The sequence below is a fragment of the Phocoena sinus genome, chromosome 5 (assembly GCF_008692025.1).
Source record: "Phocoena sinus isolate mPhoSin1 chromosome 5, mPhoSin1.pri, whole genome shotgun sequence".
Classification (NCBI taxonomy): Eukaryota; Metazoa; Chordata; class Mammalia; order Artiodactyla; family Phocoenidae; genus Phocoena; species Phocoena sinus.
Window position 1 is genome coordinate 92,899,870 of NC_045767.1, and position 25,942 is coordinate 92,925,811.

Genomic DNA, 25,942 nt, shown 5'->3' on the forward strand with positions numbered 1-25,942 from the left:
GGGACAACTTCCCTGGGAGAACGCATGGTGCGCCTCCGGGTGGTGCAACGTCCTGCCTTTCTCTGCCACCGCAGGCTTGCCCCGCATCTGTACCCCTCCCTCCCCCCAGCCTGAGTGAGCCAGAGCCCCCGAAGCAGCTGCTCCTTTAACCCAGTCCTGTCTGAGCGAAGAAGAGACGCCCTCAGGCGACCTACACGCAGAGGCGGGGCCAAATCCAAAGTTGAGCCCCGGGAGCTGTGCGAACAAAGAAGAGAAAGGGAAATCTCTCCCAGCCTCAGGAGCAGCGGATTAAAGCTCCACAATCAACTTGCTGTACCCTGCATCGGTGGAATACCTGAATAGACAACCAATCATCCCAAATTGAGGAGGTGGGCTTTGAGAGCAAGATTTATGATTTTTTCCCCTTTTTCTCTTTTTGTGAGTGTGTGTGTGTATGTGTATGCTTCTGTGTGAGATTTTGTCTGCATAGCTTTGCTTTCACCATTTGTCCTAGGGTTCTGTCCATCCTTTTTTTTTTTTACTTTTTAAAAAAATTTTTTTCTTAATAATTATTTTTTATTCTTTATTTTAATAACTTTATTTTATTTTACCTTACTTTATTTTTTTATCCTTCCTTTCTTTCTTTTTCTTTCCCTCCCTTCCTTCCTTCCTTCCTCCCTCCCTCCCCTCCTTTCTTTCTTTCTACTTTTTCTCCCTTTTATTCTGAGCCATGTGGATGAAAGGCTCTTGATGCCGCAGCCAGGAGTCAGGGCTCTGCCTCTGAGGTGGGAGAGCCAACTTCAGGACACTGGTCCACAAGAGACCTCCCAGCTCCATGTAATATGAAATGGCAAAAATTTCCCAGAGATCTCCATCTTAACACCAACACCCAGCTTCACTCAATGACCAGCAAGCTACAGTGCTAGACACCCTATGCCAAACAACTAGCAAGACAGAAACACAACCCCACCCATTAGCAGAGAGGCTGCCAAAAATCATCATAAGGCCACAGACACCCCAAAACACATCACTAGACATGGACCTGCCCACCAGAAAGACAAGATCCAGCCTCATCCACCAGAACACGGGCACTACTACCCTCCACCACGAAGCCTACACAACTGAATGAACCAACTTTAGCCACTGGGGACAGACACCAAGAACAACGGGAACTACGAACCTGCAGTCTGCAAAAAGGAGACCCCAAACACAGTAAGATAAGCAAAATGAGAAGACAGAAAAACACACAGCAGATGAAGGAGCAAGATAAAAACCCACCAGACCTAACAAATGAAGAGGAAATAGGCACTCTACCTGAAAAGGAATTCAGAATAACGACATTAAAGATAATCCAAAATCTTGGAAATAGAATAGAGAAAATGCAAGAAACATTCAACAAGGACCTAGAAGAACTAAAGATGAAACAAATAATGATGAACAACACAATAAATCAAATTAAAAATACTCTAGAAGGGAGCAATAGCAGAATAACTGAGGCAGAAGAATGGATAAGTGACCTGGAAGATAAAATAGTGGAAACAACTACTGCAGAGCAGAATAAAGAAAAAAGAATGAAAACAATTGAGGACAGTCTCAGAGACCTCTGGGACAATATTAAATGCACCAACATTCGAATTATAGGGGTCCCAGAAGAAGAAGAGAAAAAGAAAGGGACTGAGAAAATATCTGAAGAGATTATAGTGGAAAACTTCCCTAAGATGGGAAAGGAAAGAGTTAATCAAGTTCAGGAAGCACAGAGAGTCCCATACAGGATAAATCCAAGGAGAAACATGCCAAGACAAATATTAAACTGTCAAAAATTAAATACAAATAAAACATATTAAAAGCAGCAAGGGAAAAATAACAAATAACACACAAGGGAATCCCCATAAGGTTAACAGCTAATCTTTGAGCAGAAACTCTGCAAGCCAGAAGGGAGTGGCAGGACATATATAAAGTGATGAAGGAGAAATACCTACAACCAAGATTACTCTACCCAGCAAGGATCTCATTCAGATTTGGTGGAGAAATTAAAACCTTTACAGACAAGCAAAAGCTGAGCGAGTTCAGCACCACCAAACCAGCTTTACAACAAATGCTAAAGGAACTTCTCTAGGCAAGAAACACAGGAGAAGGAAAAGACCTACAATAACAAGCCCAGAACAATGAAGAAAATGGGAATAGGAACATACATATCAATAATTACCTTAAATGTAAATGGATTAAATGCTCCCACCAAAAGACACAGACTGGCTGAATGGATACAAAAACAAGACCAATATATATGCTGTCTACAAGAAACCCACTTCAGATCTAGGGACGTATACAGACTGAAAGTGAGGAAATGGAAAAAGATATCCCATGCAAATGGAAATCAAAAGAAAGCTGGAGTAGCAATTCTCACATCAGACAAAATAGACTTTAAAATAAAGACTATTACAAGAGACAAAGAAGGACACTACATACTGATCAAGGGATCGATCCAAGAAGAAGATATAACAATTGTAAACATTTATGCACCCAACATAGGAGCACCTCAATACATAAGACAAATACTAACAGCCATAAAAGGGGAAACTGACAGTAACACATTCATAGTAGGGGACTCTAACACCCCACTTTCACCAATGGACAGATCATCCAAAATGAATATAATAAGGAAACACAAGCTTTAAATGATACATTAAACAAGATGGACTTAATTGATATTTATAGGACATTCCATCCAAAAACAACAGAATACACATTTTTCTCAAGTGCTCATGGAACATTCTCCAGGATAGATCATATCTTGGGTCACAAATCAAGCCTTGGTAAATTTAAGAAAACTGAACTTGTATCAAGTATCTTTTCTGACCACAACGCTATGAGACTAGATATCAATTACAGGAAAAGATCTGTAAGAAATACAAACACATGGGGGCTAAACAATATACTACTTAATAACGAAGTGATCACTGAAGAAATCAGAGAGGAAATCAAAAAATACCTAGAAACAAATGACAATGGAGACACGACGACCCAAAACCTATGGGATGCAGCAAAAGCAGTTCTAAGAGGGAAATTTGTAGCAATACAATCCTACCTTAAGAAACAGGAAACATCTCAAATAAACAACCTAACCTTGCACCTAAAGCAATTAGAGAAAGAAGAACAAAAAAACCCCCAAAGTTAGCAGAAGGAAAGAAATCATAAAGATCAGATCAGAAATCAATGAAAAAGAAATGAAGGAAATGATAGCAAAGATCAATACAACTAAAAGCTGGTTCTTTGAGAAGATAAGCAAAATTGATAAACCATTAGCCAGACTCATCAGGAACAAAAGGGAGAAGACTCAAATCAATAGAATTAGAAATGAAAAAGGAGAAGTAACAACTGACACTGCAGAAATACAAAAGATCATGAGAGATTACTACAAGCAACTCTATGCCAATAAAATGGACAATCTGGAAGAAATGGACAAATTCTTAGAAATGCACAGCCAAGACTGAATCAGGAAGAACCAGAAAATATGAACAGACCAATCACAAGCACTGAAATTGAAACCGTGATTAAAAATCTTCCAACAGGGCTTCCCTGGTGGCGCAGTGGTTGGGAGTCTGCCTGCCAATGCAGGGGACACGGGTTCACGCCCCAGCCTGGGAAGATCCCACATGCCGCGGAGCAGCTGGGCCCGTGAGCCATGGCTTCTGAGCCTGCGCGTCCGTGTGCTCCGCAACGGGAGAGGCCACAGCAGTGAGAGGCCCGCATACCAAAAAAAAAAAAAAAACTTCCAACCAACAAAAGCCCAGAACCAGATGGCTTCACAGGTGAAATCTAACAAACTTTTAGAGAAGAGCTAACACCTAACCTTCTCAAACTCTTCCAAAATATAGCACAGGGAGGAACACTCTCAAACTCATTCTACGAGGCCACCATCACCCTGATACCAAAACCAGACAAAGATGTCACAAAGAAAGAAAACTACAGGCCAATATCACTGATGAACATAGATGCAAAAATCCTCAACAAAATACTAGCAAACAGAATCCAACAGCACATTAAAAGGATCACACACCATGATCAATCAAGTGGGATTTATCCCAGGGATGCAAGGATTCTTCAATATACGCAAATCAATCAACGTGATACACCATATTAACAAACTGAAGGAGAAAAGCCATATGATCATCTCAATAGATGCAGAGATAGCTTTCGACAAAATTCAACACCCATTTATGATAAAAACCCTGCAGAAAGTAGGTACAGAGGGAACTTTCCTCAACATAATAAAGGCCATATATGACAAACCCACAGCCAACATCGTCCTCAATGGTGAAAAACTGAAACCACTTCCACTAAGATCAGGAACAAGACAAGGTTGTCCACTCTCACCACTCTTATTCAACATAGTTTTGGAAGTTTTAGCCACAGCAATCAGAGAACAAATGGAAATAAAAGGAATCCAAATCGGAAAAGAAGAAGTAAAGCTGTCACTGTTTGCAGATGACATGACACTATACATAGAGAATCCTAAAGATACAAAATTAATGCACAGAAATCTCTGGCATTCATATACACTAATGATGAAAAATTTGAAAGTGAAATTAAGAAAACAGTCCCATTTACCATTGCAACAAAAAGAATAAAATATCTAGGAATAAACCTACCTAAGGAGACAAAAGATCTGTATGCGAAAAATTATAAGACACTGATGAAAGAAATTAAAGATGATACAAATAGATAGAGAGATATACCATGTTCTTGGATTGGAAGAATCAACATTGTGAAAATGACTCTACTACCCAAAGCAATCTACAGATTCAATGCAATCCCTATCAAACTACCACTGGCATTTTTCACAGAACTAGAACAAAAAATTTCACAATTTTTATGGAAACACAAAAGACCCCGAATAGCCAAAGCAATCTTGAGAACGAAAAATGGAGCTGGAGGAATCAGGCTCCCTGACTTCAGACTATACTACAGAACTACAGTAATCAAGACAGTACGGTACTGGCACAAAAACAGAAATATAGATCAATGGAACAGGACAGAAAGGCCAGAGATAAACCCACGCACATATGGTCACCTTATCTTTGATAAAGCAGGCAGGAATGTACATTGGAGAAAGGACAGCCTCTTCAATAAGTGGTGCTTGGAAAACTGGACAGGTACATATAAAAGTATGAGATTAGAACACTCCCTAACACCATACACAAAAATAAGCTCAAAATGGATTAAAGACCTAAATGTAAGGCCAGAAACTATCAAACTCTTAGAGGAAAACATAGGCAGAACACTCTGACATAAATCACAGCAAGATCCTTTTTGACCCACCTCCTAGAGAAATGGAAATAAAAACAAACAAATGGGACCTAATGAAACTTCAAAACTTTTGCACAGCAAAGGAAACCATAAACAAGACAAAAAGACAACCCTCAGAATGGGAGAAAATATTTGCAAATGAAGCAACAGACAAAGGATTAATCTCCAAAATTTACAAGCAGCTCATGCAGCTCAATATCAAAAAAAAAAAAAAAAACCCAATCCAAAAATGGGCAGAAGACCTAAATAGACACTTCTCCAACGAAGATATACAGACTGCCAACAAACACGTGAAAGAATGCTCAACATCACTAATCATTAGAGAAATGCAAATCAGAACTACAATGAGATATCATCTCACACCAGTCAGAATGGCCATCATCAAAAAATCTAGAAACAATAAATGCTGGAGAGGGTGTGGAGAAAAGGGAACACTCTTGCGCTGCTGGTGGGAATGTGAATTGGTACAGCCACTATGGAGAACAGTATGGAGGTTCCTTAAAAAACTACAAATAGAACTACCATATGACCCAGCAATCCCACTACTGGGCATATACCCTGAGAAAACCATAATTCAAAAAGAGTCATGTACCAAAATGTTCATTGCAGCTCTATTTACAATAGCCAGGACATGGAAGCAACCTAAGTGTCCATCATCGGATGAATGGATAAAGAAGATATGGCACATATATACAATGGAATATTACTCAGCCATAAAAAGAAACGAAATTGAGTTATTTGTAGTGAGGTGGATGGACCTAGAGTCTGTCATACAGAGTGAAGTAAGTCAGAAAGAGAAAGACAAATACCGTATGCTAAAACATATATACGGAATCTAAGAAAAAAAATGTCATGAAGAACCTAGGGGTAAGAGGGGAATAAAGACACAGACCTACTAGAGAATGGACTTGAAGATATGGGGAGGGGGAAGGGTAAGCTGTGACAAAGTGAGAGAGTGGCATGGACATATATACACTACCAAACGCAAAACAGATAGCTAGCGGGAAGCAGCCGCGTAGCACAGGGAGATCAGCTCGGTGCTTTGTGACCACCTAGAGGGGTGGGATAGGAAGGGTGGGAGGGAGGGAGATTCAAGAGGGAAGAGATATGGGAACATATGTATAACTGATTCACTTTGTTGTAAAGCGGAAACACACCATTGTAAAGCAATTATACTCCAATAAAGATGTAAAAAGAAAAAAAAAAAGAAAAAAAACCTTTGTACCTGTTGCCTGTCAAACATCTGCAGAAATGATGCACCGAACAGTATTATGTCAGCTCAGTGCTTTGAGATGATCTCCAAGGCTTAGAACCTCGATAAGACATAATTTAAGAATGGGAGATGCCTGAGAGCTCCTCCTTGTACCTTCCGTGTTGCTCAAATGTGGCCCTGCGGTTTCCAAATGCTACTTGCTCTTTCTCCCCAACATAACTCCCAGGAAAGGTCCTTCCCAGCAATGAGGGCCACAAAAATATTTCAACCAAAAGGAAAAAAAAACCAACCTGATGCTGCATCAGTTATGCTTTCAGAGAAAGATCTTGATCAAAAAGGAGAAATGTGAAAATGGATAAAGCATACTTGATTTTAAATGGAGTGGGAAAGCCACGAAAGGAGAGTTCTTCCCCTTGGATTCAACTTACACAGCCAGCAGGAAGAAAGAGTTTTGTTTGTTTGTTACTAGAGCAATGCTGTTTATTTACTTTAAATTTTTTTAAAATTTATTTTGTATTTTTTTTACATCTTTATTGGAGTATAACTGCTTTACAATGGTGTGTTAGTTTCTGCTTTATAATAAAGTGAATCAGTTATACATATACATATGTTCCCATATCTCTTCCCTCTTGCATCTCCCTCCCTCCCACCCTCCCTAACCCACCCCTCTAGGTGGTCACAAAGCACTGAGTTGATCTCCCTGTGCTATGCGGCTTCTTCCCACTAGTTATCTGTTTTACGTTTGCATTTCTCAGTAACAGCAAACGGACCATCACTTGCAACCAATGTGAAACTGCAACAACCCTGAACTCTTGTTCTCCTCTAATGAACTTTTGTTCAAAACAACACTCCCCGGTTTCCTCCCAGATTCCAATAAAAGCTAACCTTCCCTTTATTCCTCAGATTTGCCTATGGTTCGCCACGGTTTGCTTGTCCCGAATTGTAATTCGTCTGCTATTCCCGCTGCTAAACTCATCTTTGCTTAATAATAACTGTTGTTAATTTTATTTAAGTTTGGCAGACTCTTCCAGAAGCACTTCATAGTGAACAAAGAGGTCTTGCCCGCTCATTTCTTTATAAACTCAGGTATGACAAAATAGCTGTTAAGTAATGGTGAGAAGCTGGGAATAAAGCCCGAGGATATGGCTCGCCCTCTGAGACCGATTGATTATATTTGAGTTGTTAAAGCCAGAACAGAAGCAGCTGAGAGACGGCCAAGGCAAGCCCTGAAGGAAGGTGAATGAGGACAGCTACCACCCCACTTTACCACAACACGCTCCAAACTCATCCTCCTGCCCCCACTTCACAATGTTGAAAAGTTTAATGAGGAGAGAGCCTGTATCGGTCATAAAATATAATCTTTTCACTTTATTTTTTAAAGTGCAGCTCTTCAAAAATTTCATTCAAAAAGATCATCTGTAAGGGGAAAAAAAGCGCTTAATTTAACACTGATTTTAAACATCCCCGTAAGTGAATGAACAAAACCTCAGGCTAGGTTTATAAACTCCAGGAGATCCCTGCAATAGGAAAAGGTGGCCTGTCAATAGGTGGCTGCCAAGATGATTTGATTTCAGGGACAGCAGAAGGGACTCCTGCTTTTTTCCTCATGTCTTTCCTCTCACCTGTGGCCTCACTGATGCCTGAAATAAATTTTGAGTGTCCTGGGTCCTTCAGTGTCTGTCTGATCCTGCAAAGGAGCTGGGCCTGCCTCACTGTGACTTTGGAGATACATAAGTCTTACCAGATATTTGCCCCTCTGCGTAAGTGAAGAGGTAACGCTTTGCCCTGAAAGCTGGTTTTAATCAGGGGCAAAGCGCACTGAGCACCAGAAGACTAGCTTTCATACGAACAATTCAAAATAAATACTTAAGAGTGACATTAACATGACACAAATAACCACCATACACTCAATGCCTGTCAGAAAATATTATGTATGTATAAATGTTAAGGATGCTACTATCTTCTAGGAGAAATACCAGCCTATATGTCCTCCTTCCCCCATCCCTAACCGCTGCCCTCCCCCACAAAAAAAAAACTTTAGCAAACCTTCATAGCATAGGTGAATTCGCTCTTCTGCTTTTAACTCGGGTTTCTGATCCTAGTCATGTACTTGTCTGGGCTGGCAGCACTCATTACCGTAGTATAAACTGTGTAGCTGAAAATGAGAGGAATTTAAACATATACATCACTTTCTCTAATATTCCAAAGAGGGGAAGAAAAATCCCTAGCTCTTTTCCTAACACTTGGGACCCAGGACAAGAATACAGATAGAGACCCACATATGTCAGGCTATTTAAAAGTTATAATTCAAGCAACCACACTAAGTGTTCTTTCCTATTTTGACAACACTGTGGAAGGCCAAGTTCAAAATTCTCAGACTCCCCAGAGTTCCACACTGTGGCAATGAGGGAGAGCTGGCCTTGGCCTGCGGCCCTGCTCTGTCTACCCCACAAATGGCACATGTGTGGACGCTCATCTAGGCTTCATGCACCACCCCCAGCAAACAGCCATCCCTTGGCCACCACCAGGCACAGGACGTCCATGAAGGCTGCACACCGCCACCAGGAGAACACCACCCAGGGAAGTGGACCACGCAGGCCCTGGAAATGGCTTGGGCGCTGTTCAGGACGAGAATTCCAGGGTTCTGGGTACTTGGGCCAGACTCTGAGTGGATTCCTTATATCATGGGAGAGTCAGAGGAAGGCCAGAGTGGGGCCCCGAAAGCTCAGGGATCAAGACAGGGGGTCCACTGGCCCAGATCTAAGGATGAAAAGTACAATGTCACTTACTCAACATCCTGCAAAGCAAGAGACCCAAATAACTTGTGTGCATGCACATACACACTGAGGCTCCTACCCTTCACTCCCTTCGACTACCGTTTGCCCCAGACACCAGCTGGGATGCCTGCTCAAAGCACTGGGAGCGGGGCAGTTTAGGAATAGGCACTGGCACCCCACAGCTGAATCAAACACTGGGCTGAAGACAGCACTATGAGAACATGCAAAGCTTGTCAAGGGGAACGAAGGTTCCCTGAACAGGACCTCGGCTGCTTATTTACTTTAGTCATCATTCTTTTTTAAATTTTTAAAAAAATTTTATTATTTTTGGCTGCGTTGGGTCTTCGTTGCCGCGGGTGGGCTTTCTGTAGTTGCGGCGAGCGTGGGCTACTCTTCGTTGCCAGCTTCTCATTGCGGTGGCTTCTCTTGTTGTGAAGCATGGGCTCTAGGTGTGCGGGCTTCAGTAGTTGTGGCTCGCAGGCTCTAGAGTGCAGGCTCAGTATTTGTGGTGCAGGGGTTTAGTTGCTCCGTGGCATGTGGGATCTTCCTGGACCAGGGCTCAAACCCGTGTCCCTTGCATTGGCAGGCGGATTCTTAACCACTGCACCACCAGGGAAGCCCTTTAGTCATAATTCTGTTCTCCATCACTGTTTTAATACTGTCTCTGCTTATAGCCACAGCAGAGGATGGAGCTCCGCTGCAGGGAACTGTAATTTTGTAGCACAGCACAAGGGGGCAGCATACAGACGCTTGCTTCTGTTCAGACATTCCTAAATATTAGCCTCACACACTGAACAGACGTAGCTGATGGTAATCTTTACATGTAAAAGGCCTGAGAGTCAGGGATCTCTGTTATTTCTGGTTCACTGGTGCTAATCATTTAAATGTAGATCCTGTTGGGTTTTCAATTACACAATAATGAAAAATGCTTCTTGGTAAACTGTTTATAACTTCTGACAATTCTATTTCGACAAAACATTTGCAATTTAAACATTCATAGCCTTTAACTCAGTAATCCTACTTCTGTGAATTCAGCCAAGGAAAATAATAAAAAAAAACAGGGGGGAAATGTACAAATATATTTATTTCAGAGTTTTAATAGAGGAAAAACGAACAACTGGAGAATGTTTAATCCAATTATACTACATTCGATTGGTTATGATGCAGCTATTTAAAATGATAAGGGCTGTTCACAGCATGGAAAATGCTTTATTAAAACAAATATTAAAAAACTATTTGCTTATACTATTAATCTTTAAATGAAATATTTATCATTTATATAACTATTTAAAAAACTATAAGAACACAAAAATAGGTTAACTTTTTTTTTTTTTTTTTTTTTTTTGCGGTATGCGGGCCTCTCACTGTTATGGCCTCTCCCGTTGCGGAACACAGGCTCCGGACGCGCAGGCTCAGCGGCCATGGCTCACGGGCCCAGCCGCTCCGCAGCATGTGGGATCTTCCCGTACCGGGGCACGAACCCGCGTCCCCTGCATCGGCAGGCGGACTCTCAACCACCGTGCCACCAGGGAAGCCCTAATTATTTTTTAAATGATTATTAAAAAGGCAAAATTGTGCCCATCTGGAAAGGGTAATGGTGAGTTGGAGCTAACTCCTAAGGCTGTTGAGAGTCAATGGTTAAATATGCAGGAAGTTTATGAGCCAACTGTAAGCTTGAAATAGGCCAGGGTGAGTATTTACACCAAGGAAATCAATAAATGCTACAAATCAGGAGAGTCTTTTGTTTTTGCTCTCTCTGCCCTCAAAGAACTAGTTCACTAGCATAGTGCTAGGTATCATTTGTGACCCAACTAGCTCATTTGTTAGAGTGGGAAAATACTGATTTGCTTTTCTGTAGAAGATTGTTTTAGCTGTTAGAATATCGTTTATGGAATTAATTTTTTAGCGATAATCTTTTTATCTGGACATACTTAAAAAAAATTCAAAGAGATATATTCCTATTACAGTGCAAAGTGAACAGAGTAACACCAGTTTTGAAAATGTCATTGTACGTAAGGAATCTTAGAGCACCCAAATATACAAAAGGTAATCTAGAGGCCGTCAGGAAAACTACTGTTTTATATTTGTGTGAAAGAGGATCATTTCAAAGAAAAAAAATCAATTGGGTATTTGAAACTAAAAATCCCTTTACAAGTTTTATCCATATTAGGCTATCTCTTGAAGAATACCATTTTTGATATTCTTGCCTTGAAGAAAGAAGTAAGGATGATGAGAAAGTAGGAAATGCTGGGTTTTGGAATTTATGGAGGTAAGAGAAGGAGATAAGACTCTGTGATGACTTGCTACCTCTTCTATTTTAGGCCCTACCTCACTGAGCTGGTCGTGGGCACACAGAAGGCAATCAGGCAACACCTTGAGGGGTATGAGGCCACGAAGTGCGGGCTCTTGGCCTATTCAGCCGTGCTGTGATGGTGACGGCGGACCTTCAGAGCTTCCTGTACAAGTTTGGTGGGGTCTGCGTCTCAAGTTTAACTAACCGCTTCCTATGGCAGTGGCAGTGGCAGCCCGGCCCAGCGGTTCATCTCAAAAAAAAGGAGGTGGGTAAAATCCCAGGCTGTAGACCCAAGAAGCCATTGCTCACAGAATGCTACTATCAAGGACACAGGCTAAAAGAGAAACATTAACTTAGGCATTGAGTCAGCTGTGAAACGAGCACAGGGGTAGCAGAAACTCCCCGGGAAGATAAAGGAAAGCCAAAGGTATCTAAAGCTTAGTACTAACAGTGAAATTAGGGAGCTCCCAAGCAGCGAAGGTGGTCCCCAGCTAGCAGACGGATTTAGGATGAGCATGTCATGCCCTCCTCCTTCCAGATCACTCTATCCTCCTTACCTTTGTTTTTCTCCATGGACTCCTCACCTGACTTTTGCTACATTTGTTTATCTGTCCCTCCCTGCCAGTAGAATGCTCGTCCCAGGAGAGCAAAGAGTCTGTTTTGTCACGGCTGGCGCCACAGCACCTAGAAAACCTGCTCTGTGGGAGCCCTCAGATCCCTGCTGAGCCAAAGAGTGCAGGGGAGAGTCTACTGTGCCAGAGTGATGTATGAACAGACGTGCTTAACATGTCACTTACTTGTTATAAACCGGAAACACTGACAAAACCTGCAGAGGAGAAATCATATTAAAAATGATTAGAAATTTGAAAAGGTTCATGCACCCCTATGTTCATAGCAACACTATTCACAATAGCCAAGATACGGAAGCAACCTAAGTGTCCATCAACAGATGAATGGATAAAGAAGATGAGAAGATGTGGTGTACGTATACAAGGGAATATTACTCAGCCACAAAAAAAGAATGAAATTTTGCCATTTACACAACATGGATGGACTTGGAGGGCAATACGCTTAGTGAAGTAAGTCAGACAGAAAGACAAATGCTGTATGCTATCACTTATATGTGGAATCTAAAAAACAATACAAATGAATGTGTATAGCAAACAGAAACAGACTCACAGATACAGAGAACAAACTAGTGGGAGAGAAAGAGGAGGGGAGGGGCAAATTAGGGGTATGGAATTAAGAGATACAAACTACTATGTATAGGGACTTCCCCGGTGGTGTAGTGGTTAAGAATCTGCCTGCCACTGCAGGGGACACGGGTTCAAACCCCGGTCCGGGAAGATCCCACATGCCACAGAGCAACTAAACCCATGCACCACAACTACTAAGCCTGCGCTCTAGAGCCTGTGAGCCACAACTACTGAGCCTGAGTGCCACAACTACTGAAGCCCATGTGCCCTAGAGCCTGTGCTCTGCAACAACAGAAGCCACTGCGATGAGAAGCCCGCGCACCACAACGAAGAGTAGCCCCCACTCGCCGCAACTAGAGAAAGCCCGTGCACAGCAACAAAGACCCAATGCAGCTGAAAAAAAACCCAAACCAAAACTACTATGTATAAAATTAGCTACAAATATATTATATGGTACAACACAGGAAATACAGCCAATATCTTATAATAATTATAAATGGAATATAACCTTTAAAAATTGTAAATCACTATGTTGTACACCTGAAATTTATGTAATGTTGTATGCCAACTATACCTCAATAAAATAATAATAATAAATAAAAGACTATTAAAAGGTAAGAGAAATACATGCAGAATATCAATAGGAATAAACCACTGAACTCTTTGGTGTATCTTGGGGTGACAGAGTTAGACTTTTGAAACCTTTTTTTTCTTTTAAACAAATGAACACATTACAACTATGCTTTTTTTTTTTAACATGCAGAAAAACTCAGGTGAAGATGACACTTTAACCTAAATGGTTACAAGTTCAGAAAATGTTTTCCTTTTAAATGTTTTCAACCAGGTAAAACTTCTACTTTAATATTGCTTGATTTCAGAAGAATTTTTTTTTTTTTTAAATCACTATTGAGAAAGACACCAAACATCCTGGGTAAAAGCTGGACATCGTGACACAAGTTACCTGAAAAAGCGTCTCCAGGCTGAGGTTTGCCTGGCCCGTGGCATTAAGAGCTTTGATGGCAGGTGTTCTGTAAGGACAATGGTCAAAGGTCACTTGGTACTTCAGGAAACTCCGTATCCCACAAGCTCTCATTTTGGGAGGCTCAATGCAAGGCCTAGCCTCATTATCTCCCTTTCCCCCAAACAGATTCTGGCCCCCATGCATGTTTGCTACCTTGTCTCAAACCCCCATGGTGGAATTAATTCAACCCCGTCTGCTCAAGGAAGCCAGGATGATGAAAATGTCTTCTGTGAATTGAATAGTTGCCACCGAACACACGGGTCAGTAAAGCCAAGGAAAAATACATAACTACTTGCCTTCTGGGGACGCACTGACTTATAATTATAGAATTTTCAAAATTAGAAGAGAAATTAAAGCCCCCTCAAAGTTTATTTATTTAAGTGCAGGGAAATGTTTTCCTTCCCAAAAAGTCTTACATAGGAAACCATGAACCTTGTTCCACCCTTTCCTTTTACAGATGGGTGAACAGAGGCCCAAGAGGCCACCCAGTGAGTCATCAGCAGAGCTAGTGGTGGAATCTAGAACTCCTGACCCTGAGGCCAGAACCAACCTTGTCTTCCCAACACCCAGCCACCTGCCAAGAAGCTCCTTGCCATGCTCTCCACCACATACCACACTCTCCCAACCTGGCCAAGGGCTAAGGTACATTTTCTGGGAGGGGACAGCACCTATAGTCCTCTCCAGTTCCCGTAGCAAGAGGGGCACATTCTCCTGACAGCAAGAAAACACTGCAAACCAGAAAGTGTTTAGAGACTACCTTCGGTCATCTCTCTTAGGCACTGGCTTCCAATGGTCATAATTTGTCTCAACCCGGAACCACCTGCAACACAGCACATCATCTTGTCTTAGCCAAGGTCATTTGGGACATAGCTAAAGAAAAAGTATAGAAAAATAAAAAAATACCTCTAGTTTCACCAATTAAAGGAAAAAAAAAAAGATTACTGATACAAAATGACCAGAGCCTTTAATTCTACTCACGCTCCATTTAAAGGATCTAGAGGCCATATGTCTGCTGGGCCATCTCTGTTCCTTGTGATGACCACTCCCTCCTGGGGGAATGTACCACCAACGATGTAATAAACATCAGCCATAAGGGGAGTCTTGGCCAATTCGTAAACAGCTGCTTCAAAGTTTTCTGATTCACTCAGGGTCTGAACAAAAAAAAAACCAAACAAACCTGCATGAGGATCATCATATGTGGCAGTTATCCACACCAACTGATGGACAGCTGGTCCAAAGCACATTCTCCTGCCCTATTAAGCCATGGCTATAATCTTGAACTGCTCTGACTGCATTCTCTTGTCATCAGGGCTCCTGAGAGGGAAGAAGCCTCGATGGAAAGCCAACAGCAGCAGGGTTTTTCTCACAAAAGAAGAGAACTTTGACAAGTTCTCTTTGGTGAGAGACCCGGCTTACCAAACACAGCCTGCATGATTTTGAGGCAGATCACCCTTGCAAAGATCTCCCCATGTTTCTTCATTCATTTGTTCTTTTAGCAGATATTTCCTGAATGCCTGTTATGTGCCAGGCACTGTGCTGCTGTGGGAACAGAGCCGTGAATTTGATGGACCCAGTCCTTGCTCTCCCCAAAGATGAAAGTCAAGCCAACAGGCAATAGTGACACAATGTGATAAGTGTCAACACAGGAGAAGGAGATGCTGTGGAAGTCACAGCAGGGGACCCATCCTTACCCAGGCCATTGAGAAGGTCCCTCAGGGAGGTATCGCGTGAGCTGAGGTCGGAGAGTCAAACAGAAGTCAGACCAGAGAAAACGGCGGTTGTGGGGTTGGGAGTGGGCGTGGGGAAGAGAGTTGTAGCTCAATGGGATAGACTGGCAAAGGGCTGGACATGAAAGACGGCGTGCTGCATTAGAACATCGTGCTGAACTGGGCTTCATCAACACTTCCATAGGTCTGCAGCATGGATGATTAAGGGGATCACTTTCCAAATATTCAGCTTCAAAAAAAAAAAAAAAGACTGAGGGCTTTCCTGGTGGCGCAGTGGTTGAGAATCTGCCTGCGAATGCAGGGGACAAGGGTTCGAGCCCTGGTCTGGGAAGATCCCACATGCCGCGGAGCAACTAAGCCCGTGAGCCACAATTACTGAGCCTGCACTCTAGAGTCCACGAGCCACAACTATTGAGCCCTGTGCTGCAACTACTGAAGCCCATGCGCCTAGAGCCCGTGCTCCGCAACAAGACAAGCCACCACGATGAGAAGTCCGTGCACCGCAACGAAGAGTAGCCCCCCGCTCGTCGCAACTAGAGAGAGCCCGTACGCAGCAACGAAGACCCAACACAGCCAAAAGTAAATAAATAAAAAAATTTATATAAGAAAAAAGTTTAGGAGAATTTCAAGTCCACAGGGGCTTGATCATTTACAGCAGGACAAGGAAGGGCCAAAAAGGCTAAACCCGGGCAGGGCCAGATCCTTTCACCAGAGATGTGCTCCTGAAAATGTGCTTTCTGTGGTCAGATTACAAGTTATATGTGGCCTGGAACCCTGCTAATAGCAAACCTAAAGCTGATGTTCCTTTTGTTGTGTGTAGAGCTACCTTCTAACGCATTTGTTTTGCTAATTCAGATACTTGCAAATGGAGATTAAGATATCTGCAACTGGAGATTCTAAAAGGAGGGCACATCTCTATCTGCAGAAAAACATATGTCTTTTATCTCAATTAGCTATTGTGGAAAACTCTAGCCTATGACAAAGATTCTGTTCTTGACCGAACTCTATCCAGGCTCCTGGAGCCCTCTTCTCAACTATGCCTTAACCTCAGCCTATAAAGGCTTGGACAAACACTATCACAGCTTCTGACAGCTCAAGGCCACGTTCTTACGATGACTGTAGCCCCCTTATAGTGCCTGCCTGAAAAAACTCAAGGCTTCCCAAAGACTTTACAGCTAATACCTGAAGATAGGGCCCCTATGTCGCAGTCTCTGCGGGAGGGTAGGAGGCTGACTTACTTCACATGGACAACTCCCTCCTTTCTACTTTTGCTAATTTTTCACTTCTGTGACTCTACTGTGCTCCCCTCACCCCCTCCCCATTCCCTCATTCTCCCTTTAAAATACTCAGTCAAGTAGAAGTTAAGTTCCATTCACGCTGGACACTTTTCCCTATTGCAATATTGTACTACTGATAAAAATCTGTCCTTAACACTTTAGCTAGTGTCCCACTTTATCTTTGGTACTTATTATCAAAAAAGGTGACAGGCATTTTGTAAACCTTTAAATGCTTATTCTTGTCAGGAGCTTCTTACATTAGAAACAACATTGTTAAATGACACAGCATCACAACATGAACGCAGTTTAGAACATGACGTTAGGGTGAGGTGGGCTCGACAAGAAAAATACTCACAGTGCGGATAAGCCAGCTGACCGGTGAGTGTCTCTGAAAAAGGGCAGCAATCATATTCTCCCACCACGAGCCTTTATCTGCCAAGGATGGAACAATAAGTATATGCTCGAGTTGCTGCCCCAGAGCCACGTTTTAAAATTCCTAAATCTTGTTTCTTTCCCATAGTACAAGTTGATGTGGGAGAAATGGTGGTGGATGAAGAGTGATTTTATTAGCAACCAATTTTCAAAGATGAAGCCCAAATTGTATGGCAACATATAAACATGTATATGTATATGTGTGAGTGTGTATGTGTGTATATATGTATTTCATATGTGTGTATGTGTGGGTGTGTATATATAGTCTTTTACCTGGAAACAATAATTATGTTAAAGGAAATCATTCTATTATATTACTTCATGCAAAATGAAATTATGTAGCTAATAAGAAAAGTGACTCAACGGTATTTGGAAGGGCTTCCCTGGTGGTGCAGTGGTTAAGAATCCGCCTGCCCATGCAGGGGACACAGGTTTGAGTCCTGGTCCGGGAAGATCCCACCTGCAGTGGAGCAACTAAGCCTGTGCGCCACAACTACTGGGCCTGCGCTAGAGCCCGTGAGCCACAACTGCTGAACCCTGTGCGCCTAGAGCCTGTGCACTGCAACGAAGAGTAGCCTCCGCTCGCCACAACTAGAGAAAGCCCGGGCACAGCAACAAAGACCCAAATCAGCCAAAAATAAAAAAAAAAAATTTATTAAAAAACACAGTATTTGGGGGCTTCCCTGGTGGCGCAGTGGTTGAGAGTCCGTCTGCCGATGCAGGGGACACAGGTTCGTGCCCCGGGCCGGGAAGATCCCACATGCCACGGAGCGACTGGGCCCGTGAGCCATGGCTGCTGAGCCTGTGCGTCCAGAGCCTGTGCTCCGCAACGGGAGAGGCCACAACAGTGAGAGGCCCACTTACCGAAAAAAAAAAAAAAAAAAAAAAAAAAAAAAACACAGTATTTGGAAGACTGTAGAGCACATATATATTTCAGAACTTTAAGTAAGATTTGGGCTCATTTATTTATTTATTTTTTGCGGTACACGGGCCTCTCACTGTTGTGGCCTCTCCCGTTGAGGGGCACAGGCTACGGACGTCCACGCCCAGCGGCCATGGCTCACGGGCCCAGCCGCTCCGCGGCATGTGGGATCTTCCCGGACCGGGGCATGAACCCGTGTCCCCTGCATCGGCAGGCGGACTCTCAACCACTGCGCCACCAGGGAAGCCCCTATTTTTTTAATGCTTTTTAACATCTTTAAAATTATCTGTAGGGGATTTATTTCCAAAGAAAATTTTTCATTCAAGGAATAAGCATTTCATTCAAGAAATAAGCATCTACTAGCCGCCATATCCAGACTTGGTCCAGACCCTTGGAATTTAACAGTAACCAGAAGAAACTAGTGTACCATTAAATAACAAGGTTTTGATAACCATAATAAAGTAAAACAAGAATGTAATCATGAGTGACAAGAGAGGACTCCTCTGAGAGGAGAGTAAGGATAGCCCCTCTGAGTTGTGGACATCTAGCTAAGGCGGGCAGAGCATTCCAGACAGAAGGCATAAGTGTCAAGCCTAAGGCAGGGACAAGCTTGGCAGCTGTCAAGAAACGAAAGAACGCCAGTGAGGTCCAGGTGGAGTGAGGGAGAAGGAGAAGCATAAAATGAGGTGCTGGAGGTGATCACGTAGAGTTTTGAGGTCAGAGTCAGGGCTCTGGATTTGTCACGTGAAATAAAAAGTCAGGGACTTCCCTGATGGTCCAGTGGTTGAGAATCCGCCTTGCAATGCGGGAGACACCAGTTTGATCCCTGGTCGGGGACCTAAGATCCCACATGCTGTGGGGGAACTAAGCCCGTGCGCTGCAACTACTGAGCCCATGCATCACAATTAGAGAGGAGCCCACGCACTGCAACAAAAGATCCCGTGTGCCTCAACTACGCAGCCAATAAATAAATATATATTTTTTTTAAAAAAGAAGAAGAAATGGCAAGTCATGGTAGGTTTTAAGCAAGGGAACAACCTGATCATGCAGCTGCAGGGTGGAGAAAGTACAGGAGGGTGAGAACAGTAGTGGGGAGATCAGATGGACAGCTAGGCAGCAACACAGGTGTGATAGCCTAGCAGGGAAGGTGGAGAGAACGGACAGGCAGAGTCTCTTTTTGGTGGTAGAGCTGACAAAACTTAGGGACCGAGGGGTCAAAGAATTCTCCTGGTAGCAACTGGTTGAGGAGAAGTGCCATTCCCTGAGACATGGAAAATTAGGAGAGGTGGAGGAGGTTACTAAGGGCAGGAAAAGGGGAAAAGAAAAGAGCAAGAGATGTGCTTGAACATGTTAAGTTTGGGATGCCTAGGAGACATCAACGTGGAGATGCTGAGCAGGTAGTTGGACACTTCAATCTGGGGCTCAGAAGAGGACCAGCCCAGCGATGTGACAACGATGACAAATACGTCTATGGCCCTTGCTCTGTGCCAGGCATTGCTCTAGATACCTTACACACATGAACTCATTTCATCCCACAGTGGTTATTATCGTCTCTGTTTTTCAGATGAAGAAACTGAAGCACAGAAAGGTTAAGCACCTTGGTCATGATCGCCAGCTAGCAAGTGAGAGCACCAAGGTATAAACCCAGGCAGCCTGGTTCTGGGGTCTGAGATCTTATCTGCAGGTGGTTAGGTCTCCCACACTCTATGCCACTTGTTAGTCCTCCTCCTTTTCTTATCCTTATTCATATACTAAAGGCACTGTTGGCCCTCTCCATAATATCCAGAAACTTAATTGAGGATCTTAATTATTGCTATTAAAGAAGAGATGTTATCTTATTGTTCAGACATTTTAACTCAGTCTTCGCAGACTAAAGATATAACTAGTTTTCATTAGCTTAAGGTTTAAAGAATTTTTTTTAAGAAATTTGACAGTATTGGGCTTCCCTGGTGGCGCAGTGGTTGAGAGTCCGCCTGCCGGTGCAGGGGACACGGGTTCGTGCCCCCGTCCGGGAAGATCCCACGTGCCGCGGAGCGGCTGCGCCCGTGAGCCATGGCCGCTGAGCCCGCGCATCCGGAGCCTGTGCTCCGCAACGGGAGAGGCCACAACAGTGAGAGGCCCGAGTAACTCAAAAAAAAAAAAAAAAAAAGAAATTTGACAGTATTTAATTAAATGTGTATGTAAAAGAATAACTCAGTGACTTTTAAACTGCTCATACCATAGCTATCAGTTAAATAATTCTGTTTACACATGTTTACAGTCATTCTCTGTAAAACTTCAGGAACGGTCATGCTGTGGTCTGGGTACCATGGTTGAGAATTAGTCTCACTCATAGCTGACATTTGAGAAAATGATGAAGAAATAACATGAGGATAAAGAACTGAGTCCCTTGGACAATGATATATCCTTAACCAGCATCTTCCTGGTCCAGCCTATGTAAAAAGATAAGAATACATCAAAGGAAACAACAAGTTGATCAGGGGTTCATCAGATGACCGACACTATAAGAGACTCCATGTACCTGTCTTTCTCCTTTATTCAGTTGCAATTCCTGAAGACAGAGACCAGAGCTGGCTTATCTCAGGGTTTCCCACATATTGGGAAACTGAGTGGTGTCCCCTGAGATTTAGGGGATGGCAGTGGGGTTATTTAATAGAGCAACCAGGCAAGGACCCAGGAGATCAATTTGAGAACCATCTCTCCCATCAACCAGCTGTCCTTTTATCTTGCAGCCTTAGTTTCCTCCTTTGCATAATGATGTAGTTAATAATATCAACCCAGCCTATCCAATAGGACTGTTGGAGGGTCTAATGAGAAAACTTAGGAGTAAGTGCACAGAAAACCTTAAAGTGTTTTACTTGTGTAATGCCACCATATATCCTCTGATTACTGCAATAGCTTCCAGTCTTCTGCTTCCATCTTAACCCAACATGATCTAGTCTCTACAAAGCAGCCAATGATAGTTAAGAATATAAAGGTAAAACAGATCTGTTCACTCCCTGGCCTAAACTCTTCCGAGGGCTTCCATTTGGCTTAAAACCCAAACTCCCCCTCATGACCCTGCACCACGGCCTCAGCCTTCCTCTCTGTCTCTACTGTCACTCCCCACCTACTCCATCCTGTAACCACATTACACAGTCTTTTGTTTCTGGAATGCACCAGGGATGGTCCTCCCCTAGCTTCTGCACACCTGGATCATGTGGGTCAGGCCTTCCCTGACCTTATACCTGCAGTACCTGCTGCACGCCCTCCTTCATTCTCTATCACATCTTCCTGTTTTACTTTCTTGGTAGCATTTATCACTAGCTGAAATAATCTTCATTGCTTACTTGCACGCTGCCCACCTTCCCCCACTAGAATGGAAGCATGTAGCGTGGAAGGTGTTCCATATGTTCTGTTGGGTGAGTGAATGAAGTACTTGGATAAAACTGAACAGGGATAGGGCTAAAAGTGCTTGGGAGTTTGTTTTGATTACCTCGTTCGTCGCCAGAAACAGTAAACTTGTGTGGACTCTGACCGGTCCATAATCCTACATAGCCAATAAAGGTGGTTCCTGTGAATGCAATCTGAAATCAAGAGATAAGGCATCATCTCAACACTCCAACCAAATGTACATTGAAATCACCTGTTTTGTCCCACCATTTCATGAATTTTTTTTTTCTTACAAGTTCCAACATAATAGAAAGAAACTCTGAAATAGCCTTCTAGAAGATTTAACTTTGGGGGTCCATGGATAGAAGTCAGTGGATCTGTGACCTCAGATGGAAAAAAAAAAAAAGGTACATCTTTATTTTCACTAGCCTCTAACTGAAATTTTACTCCCTCTGTAAGTGCCTGTGACTCAAGTATTTTCACATACATAATGGCATCATACCTATGTTGATATGGTATACATACATATCTTGAAATATCATTCATACTTACCACTACTCTGAATTTATGGTAGTTTCTAGACCCACTGCTAAGTTTTACCAGTTAATGTGTTAAGAAAAAGTATAATATTGAAATGGCTGTATTTCAACATAACTGGTTTCTTTGCAATCTCATAACTTTATTTTATGTATTTATGAAACATTATTTTGAGAAGGGATCAATAAGCTTCATCAAAGGGCTCCTCGCAGAAAAAAGAAGCTCCATCCTAGAAGTAGCAAATGGGCTTCCATTTAAAAACTTATGTTGACTCATTATAAGAGATTAATATCATGCATCTTACAAGCTCTGTGAAGTAAGGGGAAACAAGTGAGACTGTCTGTCAGTAATAATCAAATTTAAATTTTAAATATTAAAAAATTCTTTTACATACATCTTTCATTTAATCCTCATAATTATTCCATGAGTTGTAGGGATCACACCCACTTTTTTTTTTCTTTCTTTCTTTTTTTTTGCTTTGCTCCCACTTTAAATGAAGGAAATGAACTCTAATGATTACAAGACACCACTATATCCCTGAGGAGAAAAACAAACTCTATCAGTTATTTCAGATACCAGACACCCAGCTCACATGGTTCAGTAAAGATGAACTAATACTTTTGTATTTTGAGAAATGAACGGGCCTAGCTTACCTTTTTCCTAGAAAGCTGAATTTTAAGTCAGTAACTTTTCATTTAATTGTTTATTTCTACCTCGTCTGGTTGTAAAATAAAGCGGCTAAATTACAAGGGGAAAATGCAATGGTCTTAATTTTATAAATGACCTCTTCCCCGAGACTCAGTGAGGGTCTTCCATGAATTCTTGCCATTTCCATTCATGGCAGTAAAACAGAAATAAGTCTACCCCACTACTAAAGCCCTTATAAAACATAACTATAGGGGAAAAAGTAATCACACAGTCACTTCATTCACATGGCACACCAACCCTCACATCAGCGTTACTCTTGAAGAGCCAGCAAATTAAAGTTACAAAAATCAAAATCCCTGGTAGCTTCCAAGATATTTTATAACACGTAACTACAAATAATTATATTATTTGACTTAAATATATAATTATTTTGACTTAAATATATAATATTTAATATAAATTATAAATATATTTATAATATAAATATATATTTGTATATATAAATATATAAATTATAAATATTATATTTATAATATAAATATATAATAATTTGACTTAAGCCTGCCTCGCAGAGCTATCGTGAAGATCAAAGGAGGTCCTGTATCTGAAAATACTTTTAAAACTATGAACACCAGATAAGAATAAGGGCTTCATTATTGGATGAATAACCTGTTCTTTTTTTTTTTTTTTGAATAACCTGTTCTTAATTTAGCAAAGCAATTATTAGCCAGGAGCCCTCAGCAGAAAGACAATACCCACGTGTAAACTGTTAAATTCGGTAATAATAGCCTAAGCACTGAGATAAGCCACACCAATAGACCATTTCCCACGAGAGCTCCAGGAGCAACAGAAACAAATGAAGCAACACCTGTTAGTTAGGGTGAGTCTAGAGGGAACAGGTGAAATTATTTTTATTGCATTTAACCTTTTGTCGATTTTTAAGAATTTTTGCTCATTGTAGAATAATGGAGAAAAGCATAAAGTAGTAAAAATAATTATTGTCCCCTATTATTATTCAGTAATAATTACGAACATTTTAGCAGATGTCCTTTCAGAACTTATTTTCATGGATATTCTGTCATTGCTACCACTTAAAACCATTTTTGAAGTAAATCTTCAACTACAAATTAAATTGGTAATAATGGTGAAGTAAAGGAATGAAATTGAGAAAGTAGAAACTTTCACCTTAAATATTTCTGTACCGTTTTATGAGAAAGTTTTTGTTTGTAAAAGCAGACGACCATCTGAGTATTTCGTAAATGAGTTTCTAGTATTTGTGACTCAACCCCTAAATGCAAAGAACAAACTAAATAAAGTCCTTAAACAGTGTCCCCCCAAAGCCAAGATCTGACTTTTGCATTCTCTGTTCTGTTTCATGCAATGACATGCTTTGTGTACACAATGAACATTGATTACTGCTATCTCTCTAGATATTTACACAGAAATGTAACAGTACATACTAGGTTGTACGTTTAAAGGAACTATGATGAAAATAAAACGATGTATATGTATAATTTCTTAAAGATCAAAAATAAGAGTAAAAAAAATAAGAGTAGTGTGGGTCAATTATACTTTTAGAGTGAAGGACTATTTATTATTTGGCCACTATTTATCAAGCATCTACCATATGCTTTGCATAGATAACTTCATTTAACCTTTATAACTATCTCCATAAAGTAGTTATTAACCTCTCTGGGCTGTAATCTGCAAAATGGGTTTAAGTAATTTCCCAAGTTCACAAAGGAAGTGACAGAAGCAAACTTCAAAGCCAGGACTGTCAGATCCCCAAATTAGGTGTTCCTAGACATTTACACTACCCAGCCCCTCTATTCTAGAAGCAGCCTGAACGTGGGAAAGCAAAGGAAAGAGCTGATTTAGCATCATAAATGGAGACCGATCATACGCCCATAGAAATTTCCCTAGGGAAAAGTGATTGACCTCTGTAAGTAGATTCTCAACAATAATAAATGACCCCTGCTTCTACAAGCATAATTGATGTAAATCTCTCTTGTGGTTTTGTTTTTCCAGGAGGGTGACGTTTTTTGTATCTTAAATTGAAAACACAGTTAAGCTGCAGACCATCCAAGTGACGGCTAACTTGGGTTAGCAAGTCTCTCTGATTTCTGAATCTTACACTGTACAGATTATACCTGCCCATTCTTTATGAACTGCACATCCACTGTCAACTTGCGTAAGAAATTTCCAAAAGAGTAATCCAGATTCCGGCCATGATAAATGTTGCCTTTGGAGTCCTGAGCCACAATACTAGTGCAGAATCTGGGAAAAGGGAAAAATTCAACATAAGTGAACAAGAAAAAGGAAATGAGTTTTTCATTTTAAAAATAAGTCCTCGGGCTTCCCTGGTGGCGTAGTGGTTGAGAGTCCGCATGCCAATGCAGGGGACATGGGTTCATGCCCTGGTCCGGGAAGATCCCACATGCCGCGGAACGGCTGGGCCCGTGAGCCATGGCCGCTGAGACTGCGCGTCCAGAGCCTGTGCTCCGCAACGGGAGAGGACACAACAGTGAGAGGCCCGCGTACCGCAAAAAAAATAAATAAATAAAAATAAGTCCTCAAAGTAAAAGTTTTCTTCCTTATAACAGACACATATGCTATATAATCCCTGTGGATCATAATTCAAGATGAAAAAGACAACTGGACACAACAGCGTTCGTTCAGTGTTACTAGACCTCTGCCCTCAGCACACAGGACATTGAAAACATACTGAATGCGAATTTCATCCTAAATCTAAATCTGAAACGGACTCATTCTGGGCTCAGAGAGTTCATTGAACTTTGCTTAGTCCTCTGCTTGGCAGTATGTAGTCTATTTAATACACCATTCAAGGCTGGCTCAAGCTCAACTCTCTCTTCTCTGGATTTCTCAGAGCAAACACCATGGCCGCTAACTATTTTGCTCCACAAATTGTTTCACTTTGTCTCCTTGGAAAAAGGGTGAACTATTTAGGAGCTTGCCACTTTTCCTGTCCCCCTTAAAGCTCCCTGGAGAGAGCTAATAAGAGAAAAGGATCTTTTAAGAACTCCCAGCCAGAGAGATATATTTTGAGGAAAAGACGAAGAGGTTTGTTAAGAGGTCTAAAGGTCCATATTCTGTGAATATGTAATGTTATGTAAAAAGTACTTGAATATACCATGTCCAATTCTGGGACAGGGGAAAGATATGTATACACACACACACACACACACACACACACACACACACACACACACGAAATATCCTG

The 25,942-nt window shown here is 41.7% G+C and overlaps 1 protein-coding gene across 4 annotated transcripts in view; it reads right to left on the reverse strand.

The window, feature by feature from the left end:
- The window catches only part of NAAA (N-acylethanolamine acid amidase), a 29,826-nt gene that overhangs the window by 832 nt on the left and 3,052 nt on the right, over positions 1-25,942 (reverse strand). For 2 of the 4 annotated variants that reach the window (XM_032632621.1, XM_032632620.1), the window contains exons 3-10: positions 24,852-24,978; positions 21,620-21,710; positions 17,146-17,222; positions 14,765-14,937; positions 14,544-14,606; positions 13,727-13,793; positions 12,367-12,395; positions 8,546-8,654 (exon numbers count right to left, since the gene is read on the reverse strand). In XM_032632621.1, the coding sequence (XP_032488512.1) occupies positions 8,579-8,654; positions 12,367-12,395; positions 13,727-13,793; positions 14,544-14,606; positions 14,765-14,937; positions 17,146-17,222; positions 21,620-21,710; positions 24,852-24,978 (703 nt within the window). In that variant the 3' untranslated portion in view covers positions 8,546-8,578. Of the gene's footprint in view, positions 1-7,840; positions 7,916-8,545; positions 8,655-9,578; positions 10,170-12,366; positions 12,396-13,726; positions 13,794-14,543; positions 14,607-14,764; positions 14,938-17,145; positions 17,223-21,619; positions 21,711-24,851; positions 24,979-25,942 lie in introns of those variants that run through there. The other 2 variants (XM_032632622.1, XM_032632624.1) reach the window with 2 other exon arrangements.